The 8,055-nt window shown below is 57.0% G+C and overlaps 1 protein-coding gene and 1 long non-coding RNA gene across 4 annotated transcripts in view; one reads left to right on the forward strand and one right to left on the reverse strand.

Moving 5' to 3' along the window:
- The window catches only part of ATP2A1 (ATPase, Ca++ transporting, cardiac muscle, fast twitch 1), a 42,842-nt gene extending 35,858 nt beyond the window's left edge, over positions 1–6,984 (reverse strand). For 2 of the 3 annotated variants that reach the window (XM_011982348.1, XM_011982349.1), the window contains exons 1-6: positions 6,599–6,984; positions 6,267–6,284; positions 5,796–5,878; positions 4,373–4,477; positions 2,755–2,893; positions 704–784 (exon numbers count right to left, since the gene is read on the reverse strand). In XM_011982348.1, the coding sequence (XP_011837738.1) occupies positions 704–784; positions 2,755–2,893; positions 4,373–4,477; positions 5,796–5,878; positions 6,267–6,284; positions 6,599–6,716 (544 nt within the window). In that variant the 5' untranslated portion in view covers positions 6,717–6,984. Of the gene's footprint in view, positions 1–703; positions 785–2,754; positions 2,894–4,372; positions 4,478–5,286; positions 5,339–5,795; positions 5,879–6,266; positions 6,285–6,598 lie in introns of those variants that run through there. The other variant, XM_011982350.1, reaches the window with a different exon arrangement.
- On the forward strand, positions 5,446–6,431 carry LOC105541376. The gene is made up of 2 exons (XR_001006336.1): positions 5,446–5,837; positions 6,276–6,431. It is a non-coding gene; the product is annotated as an uncharacterized LOC105541376 (long non-coding RNA).
- Positions 6,985–8,055: the final 1,071 nt, after the last annotated feature.

Here is an 8,055-nt window from a genome sequence, read left to right on the forward strand (position 1 = left end):
AAAAAAAAAAAAAGAAAACGTCAAACAGTGCTGCCACTGCCACAGCCACTGCTAGTGAGCCAGGGGGAGGCCCCAGTGCTGGTTTTTTTTTTTTGTCTTTTGCTTTTTTTTTTTTTTTTGAGATGGGGTCTTACTCTTGTTGCCCAGGCTGGAGTGCAGTGACATGATCTTGGCTCACTACAGCCTCAGCCTCCTGGGTTCATGCGATTCTACTGCATCAGCCTCCTGAGTAGCTGGGACTACAGGTGCCTGCCACCATGCCTGGCTAATTTTTGTATTTTTTGGTAGAGACAGGGTTTCACCATGTTGGCCAGGCTGGTCTCTAACTCCTGACCTCAGGTGATCCACCCACCTTGGCCTCCCAAAGTGCTGGGATTACAGGCATGAGCCACTTTGCCCAGCCTTTTGTTTGTATTTTGATAGAGACAGGGTTGCCCAGAAAAGAGTGCAGTGGTGTGATCACAGCTCACTGCAGCCTTGACCTCCTGTACCCAGGTGATCCTCCCGCCTCAGCATCCTGAGTAGTCAGGACTATAGGCACTCAACAACATGCCCAGCTAATTTTTAAAAATTTTTTTAGAGACAGGGTCTCTCTATGTTGCTCAGACAGTGAGGGTTCTCTGTCTTTCCACTCACCTCCCCCTTGTTGCCTCTTCCTTCCCACATCCCACCCCCATGCATCTTCCCACCCAGGCCAGCAGACCTGTCAGGATGGACTGGTCAACCCGCAGGGTGGTGGATTTGATGGCGAGGATTCGGATATCTGCAGGGACTTTGTCTCCCACTGTGGAGAGAGTAGGGAAGAGGGAGGTCACTTGGGAATGGAATTTTCTTCCTTCCTAAGAAAAACCGAATCTGTGTCTGACTTATTCTCCTCATCCATCCTTCAGGTCTCAGGGAGGCTCCCAGGGCTTGCATCAGGCCCTTGGCATGAGCTCCTGAAGCTGGCAACCACCCATCGTGACACCCATCCCTTCTGTCCCTGTGTCCATGGCGAGCTGGAGTCTCATTCTGTTCTCAGGTTGGTCTTGAATTCCCACATCTCTTCCCACTGGCTGTGAGCCCTGAGAAGGGATGGGCAGGCATACTGCTCAGCACATAATACATGCTAAATAAATGCCCACTGAATGACTGGAGGCGAAATTAAGGACAGTCCAGCTGTAGGACAAGAAGCTAGAATTGAGAATGGGAGACAGGAGTGAGAAAGGCAAAGAGGAAAGGCAAGGAAAGAACTCAGGGAAAACAGGGTGTGTTAGAGAGAAGGAGTATTGGGGTGAGAGAATGAAGTGGACAGCCAGGGAAGGCAGGGAGAAATGGGAAAATATGGAAATTGAGAAAATCGAGGGCAACCAAGAGAACAGTGGAGGGCAAGGCAGGAGAGGAGTGAGCGGAAGGTATGAGTGGGCAGGACTCAAGGCAGGAGGGGGCGTAGGGTGGTCATGGAGGGGACCACATATCAGGAACCTGACAGCTGGGTCTGAGCATCTCAGGGAGGCAGGGAGGTGAGGAGCTGGGGAAAGTAAGCTGGGAACATGGACAAGACAGGACGGATGGGGCGAGAGAGAAGCGGAGGGGTGAGCAGGAAACAGGTGTGGAGGAGCAGGGCCGGCAGCACAGGCTGGAGAGTGAATGGGTGGAGGTGAGGCCAGGGAGTGCACAGGTGGGTTGACAGACACATGGAAACCACCTTGGGGGCGGCTGGAGAGGTGGATGCCCAGCCAGACTCAGAGACCTTAGGAGGAGCCTAAGAACCTCCCAGGGCTGCTGCCTAATTCCACACTGGTCCCAGGGATGGTACTGGGGACCGGATCCAATCGCTTTCCTTTCCCTCTGTTTCTAAGGCCCCCTCCTGTGCCAGAGGAAATGGACCCAGGAGGGAGGAGGGAGGTTGGGATGCAGTCAGGCGGGACGCCCTGTCACCCAAGCCCGTGTGATATTTATAGACATTCATGGCGCTGACTCCATGCTGTCACGGCGGTAATGGGGTGCCGGGGTCTTCGGCCTGCCCTCACTCCCTATCCCCAGGCTCCCTGGGGTGGTGACTCGGGTGTCTGCTACAGGGAAGGAGGCCTCAGAAGAGCCATTCCCCCTGGCAGGGGCCTGGAGCTTCGGGAAGGCCTGCTCAGGGCAAATATAAAAACCGCTGAAGGGGGCAGAATCCCAGTAATCTTAGCCACCCAGCCCCCACCCCTCCCTGGCCAGGCATTAAGTGTCCCTTGCCTCGGGCGGGGCCCTCCTTGAGCTCCCTCCTCCCCAGTCCCGTGCTCCGTGCAGGGCCTGAGTTTCCCTTACATGGCCGGGGGCTCGAGCCTTCGGCCTCCCTCCTCCCTTCTGCCCTCGCTCCTTCCCCTTTGAGAGGCCTCAAGGGCACGGAGAGGTCAAGACTGAAAGCTGACCAAGCTTGGGGTGGGTGGAAGGAGGGGGAAGCCAGGCCCCGGGAGGGGGTGGAGACGGGGCCGTTGGCAGGGACCGAGTTCCACCTGTTGCCTGCAAGTGCGAGTGCAGGGTGAGAGGATGGAGAGCAGGGGGTCTGCCTGCAGCCTCAGGGACAGGACTGGCTGTTCCTGCTGAGACTCTGATGGTGAAGGGGGGCCGTGGCCGGAGTGGCCTGGGATGACCTTCTGAGGAGTCGGAAGGAGAAGCAGACTCCGCCATCCTCCTGGACACCGGGATCTGAGCCTGACCAGCCCCCAACGTCTCCTAGGCCTCAGTCCCAAAGCTTCGCATCCTGGACCAGCCGTCCCTGTCACTCACCAGCCACCTCCACGATGTCCCCGGGGACGATGTCCCGAGCCTTGATCCTTTGCACTGCCTTGCGGTCAGCCCGGTAGACCTTCCCCATCTCTGGCTCATACTCCTTCAGCGCCTCGATGGCATTCTCTGCGTTCCGCTCCTGAGGAGACAGGGTGGAGGAGGCATGGTTATGCACAGGAGGCAGGGTTATGGAGTTGTGGCTCCTGGCACAGGGGAGGCAACAAAACCCCACACGGGCAGGGGTGTGTGTGTGTTGAGGAAACTGTCACCTACAGCTGAAAACAGGTAAGAGGGTTTTGGGGAGAGAACAAAGAAGAATCAAAGAAAATCAGGCTGGGCGTGGTGACTCGCACCTGTAATCCCAGCACTCTGGGAGGCCAAGGCAGGTGGATCACTTGAGGTCAGGAGTTCAAGACCAGCCTGGACAACATGGTGAAACCCCATCTCTACCAAAAGTACAACAAAACAAAACAAAACAAACAAACAAAAAACAAAGCCTAGCATAGTAGCACGTGCCTGTAATCCCAGCTACTTGGGAGGCTGAGGCAGGAGAATCACTAGAACCCGGGAGGCAGAGGTTGCTGTGAGCTGAGATCACACCACTGCACTCCAGCCTGGGCGACATAACAAGACCCTGTCTCAAAAAGAAAAATCTAAATAAAAAATCAAAGAAAATCAGAGGCTGCCCTGCAGATGTTGTCCTAGACCTGCCAGCACCACAGACACAGTGGCTCTGCTGTACCTGTAACACTGGGGCAAAGAGAAAGTGCTATTTCTTTTTTTTTCTTTTTTTCTTTCTTTTTTTTTTTTTGAGACAGGGTCTCACTCTGTTGCCCATGCTGGAGTGCAATGCAATGGCACAATCTTGGCTCACTGCAACCTCCACCTCCCTGTTCAAGTGATTCTCCTGCCTCAGCCTTCCGAGTAGCTGGGATTACAGGAATCCACCACCATGCTCAGCCAATTTTTTGTATTTTTAGTAGAGATGGGGTTTTACCATGTTGGCCAGGCTACTCTTGAACTCCTGACCTCAAGTGATCCGCCCGCCTCGGCCTCCCAAAGTGAGAAAGTGGCTATTTCTATCCTCAGTGTTCAGAAACCAGTGAGCACCAAAAAATGGCTTATAGCCTGACATTTCTTAGAACCAAAGCAAGGTAGCATTTGGGTTTTCACTATGGAAACGACCTAAAACAAAACAAAACAACAACAAGAACAACAACAACAAAAAAAAAAAACAGGAAGCAGAGGACAGGACATGTAGAGGGTGGTCAGGTCAGAGGAAGAAGGAAATCAAGCTAGCGTCTATTGAATTCTTACTGTGTGTCAGGCACATCCATCATCTTAGTCGATTTCACACTGGATTGCTAGCCCCATTTTATGGATGAAGAAACTGAGGCTCAGAGGGATGAAGGAACTTGCTCAGGGTCACACAGCCAGGAAGTGACAGTGGGTCACAGTCTCCCACCTCTTCCCCACACTCCATCCCATTCCAGACCAGGGGATAGGACCAGAGGAAGAGGCAAGTATGGGGGAGGTGATGGAGGAGGAGGAGACGAGGGAGGGTTGGCCTCTCCTTCAGTGTTGGGACATGAAGGGGTGAGGAAGGGTCAAAGCTAACCTGCCAAACCCCCACGATGGCATTGGCAATGAGGATCAAGAGGATGACAAAGGGTTCAACAAAGGCAGTGATGGTCTCTTCACCTTCCTCAAACCAGGCCAGCACCTGGAGAGCAGGGGAAAGGAGAATGACAGGTAATGAGGCCCGGAAAGGGGTGGAGAAAGGAAGTGGCCCACTGCAGAGGGGAGAATTGCGCAGTAGCCAGCAGGGGGACCGGGTATGGTGGGGACGCTGTGGCCCCACATTCGTCTGTGGGTCTGTCCACCCACTGCAGGCCCTGCCACCGCCTTACTCAGCGGGATGAGCGCGCACAGACTTGCACCAGTAGGGGGATTAGCTGGGAATGCTTTCAGGTTTCCCTAACCAAGCTGCTGGCTTAGAAGCGAAGCTCAGGCCAACTCCCCGCACAGCCACATCCATCCCACGGGAGCCAAAACCCGAGAGGAAAAACCCTGTGGTCCTCGCAGGCCGTCTGACCCCCGCAGCCCTCCCCCTCGGCCAAGGCAGGGAAGCTCCGGTTTCACGAGGGAGCCAGAGCGGGGATAGGGTTACGGGGCCTCCTGCGCGCGCCCCGCCCCAGCTGTTGCCACCGCCAGGCAGCAGGCAAATGTCAAGGAGCAAATCTGAGAAGGGAAAGGAGAGGCCCTGCCAGCTTGTGCTTAACGCAACGGGGCCTGCGTTCGGAAACCAAGGTACAGGGAGGCTTTCGTTGCCTCCAGAGGCCCCAGCAAGACTCATGCTGGAGAAGAACCCGCGATACGCAGATGGACTGCGGGATGGGAAGTAACCCCCAGGGCGGGAGAGGAGGCAGGGCCCTGGGGATGCCCCGCGGCGGTGGGGGGGCCTAGGGAGCGCGGGGAAGGGCTAGGGCCAGGCTGGGCGGTGAGGCGAGGGATGCCAGTGCCCTCCCTGACTGGGCGCCGGGCTCCTTGGAGTCATCCTCGCACCGCCGCGCTTTCCCGCCACTAGGAGCGAGTCCTCCTCTCGACCAATCAGCGTCAGGCGGCCGGGGAGGGCAGCGAAGGGGCGCCGGCGGGCGCGGGGATTGGTGGAACGGCCGCCCGCCCGGGGCATGCCGGGAGTGGCAGTGGCCCCCGAGCTGCAGCCGGCATCGCTGCGGGACCCGGAGCCCGCGGCTCGGGGGGTAACCCGAGCCCTCCAAGCTCTTGAAGCCCCGAGGGTGGCTTAGCTTCGGTGTTTTGGCTGAGAACACCCTTAAAGCTTAAAATAAAACCTGCCTGTGGGGTGCGGGGGAGGAGAGAGGAGGAAGCGAATCACACCCGCTGCTGCCCCCGAGCCCGCCCCGTCTGTACAATGGGATGCTCGGGGCTCGGACGGGAGGATCCAGTGACTGCGAACCCCGCATTCACCCGATCCCAGCCTCACACCCCCAGCCAGCCCCCAGAGACCCTCCCACACTTACGAAGGAAATGCATGCGGCCAGGAGGAGGATCCGCACCAAGAGGTCTTCAAACTGCTCTATCACCAGCTCCCACAGGGTCTTCCCTGGGGAAGGAGGCAAGGGGAGGGCCCCGGGTTAAGGTCTAGGGGGTGAAGGTCTGGGATGGAGCCCCCTGGACTCCGGCCTGCAGTGAAGAGGCTCTAGGGTGGTGGGCAGGCAGCTTGGTGCCCAGAGAAGGGCTGAGAATCTCGCCTAGAGTACAGAAACAGACTCGGCAAAGTGGGGAGCCGTTCAAGGGTTGGATGCTTCAAGGAGAAAGTGTCTGGGAGACTTCTGCCCTGGACAGGACTCTAACCTTTAGGGAGGGAGATTTGCCTTTTGGGAAGGGGTATTTGCTCAAGGAATCTAAAGAAAAGGCAGGGAGGAGGGAGTGGGATGGGGCGGGAGAGAGGGGTGGTCATCTATGAGAGTTCAGGGATTTCAGTAACTTACCTTCCTCAGCAGGGAGCTCTACCCAGGAAAAAGAAGAAAAAGACAGATTCATTTGGGGTTCAGCCTCATGCCCCCCACACCCAAGACTTTGTGGCTAAGGTAAGAGAATCAGGCCACCTTGAGGTTCATCAAGGTCATCCCATTAAAACCTCCCAAAACTCTGGATCTCGGGACTCTGTTTTCTCAGTATCCTCTTACCCCTGCGAGCACTGGACAACGGCCCAGCTCTTCCTTAAGATACCCTGAAGGGAGAAACGCGTGCATGCGTGTGCGTGTGTTTTGGGGGTGCAGGAGGACATTAATTACCAGCCTTTCTTCCAAGGGACACTTACCATTGGGGCCGTATTTCTCCAGATTCCGCTTAACTTGGTCCGGGGTGAGGCCCGTGGTCTCACTCACCCCAAAATAGGCCAAACATTCCTCCGTGGTTTTAGCGTGAGCGGCCTCCATTGCGCTCCCTTCCTGGGGGCCGGGGCCGGTGTGTTCCTTCCAAGGGGTTCCCACTCGTGGGGGGTCTTCCTCAGTGTGTCCAACTGCCTGTCTGCCTGGGTTTCTTCTTTTTACTCTCCTGCCCCCTCCAGGTTTTTCTTCCTTCCACAAAGCTCTGACCCCCGTCCCACTTGAGCAGCCGGCCACCCCCTGGCCCCCGGCTGGTCCTTATGAGGGAGCAGGGGGGAGGCCGGGCTCCCCCCTCCTCCAGATCAGGGATTGGCTGGCTGAGACTCCAGCAGGAGGGGTCAGAAGAGAGATATTTCTGCTGACAGAGGGGGAACAGTGGGGCTGCAGCCTGAGATGTCACTCATGAGGGACGCAAAGGTAGCCCCAGCCCCAGGGAAGTGGGGTAGGGAGACTTCACTTTCTGTCATCTGCTACTGACCCCGCCCCCCCCATTGCCTCGACTTCCCCAGTTGCATTGAATTTCCCATTCCAAACTCATCCCCCTAGTTCCTCCCTGAACCCTCTTCCATCCCCGGCCTCACCTGTCCCCCTTCCTGCCTCATCTGCCCGGAGCCTGTTTCCATTGCCGCAGTCTCCTTCCTCCTCACCTGCTTCGCTGAAGGAGTGGCAGAGATACCCCAAGCCTTTGGGGGACTGATGAAGGGAGACATCTTTTGGGGGATAGAGGAAATGGCTCCTAGAGGGACAAGGGGAAGTGAAGAGGGGAGAGAGTCAAGGGGACAGGGCCGAAGATGGTAACCCTACCCTAGGGAGGGGTTGCCACAGCCATCAACAAGGGATTTAGTGTCCAGGCCCTGGTGAGCACTGCCTGTCTCTCCCCAAAACTGCCCCCCCTTCCCCATCGCTCTAACTCAGCCTCCGGGAACAGAGCCCTCAGGGCCGCCCCATCCTGGATAGGGAATCCCCACCCCCCCCAAGAAAATGGGACACCAAGGCAGCCAAGTAACCCAAGAGGCTACAGAATGTGCTGATGGCAGAGGGGGAAGGGTAACTGTCTCAGGATGGGGGCAGGGGTCACCCCAAGTCGTGCACTGAGGGTCACTTCATCCCACACTGTGCTCTAATCCACGGGGTTTCCATGGCCAGCCCCAGAGGCCTGTGGTCTGTGCTGCACTCTGCCCTGCTGCATCTGCCCACAAGGGGAACAGGATCAGGCCCATGCTGTGTGTGCCGAGGAGCTGGGCAGGCCCCACAGAAAGGTGTCAGGGCCTGGGGGAGCCGGACCAAGAAGGGGTTCCAGATCAAAGGAATGGGGAAGGGTGGACTTCTGGGGACAGGTCTGGGGGAAATGAGGACAGATTAGACCTAGGGAGAGAGGGAGCAGAGACAC

This window comes from Mandrillus leucophaeus, unplaced genomic scaffold (genome assembly GCF_000951045.1).
Source record: "Mandrillus leucophaeus isolate KB7577 unplaced genomic scaffold, Mleu.le_1.0 Scaffold24, whole genome shotgun sequence".
NCBI classification, from domain to species: domain Eukaryota; kingdom Metazoa; phylum Chordata; class Mammalia; order Primates; family Cercopithecidae; genus Mandrillus; species Mandrillus leucophaeus.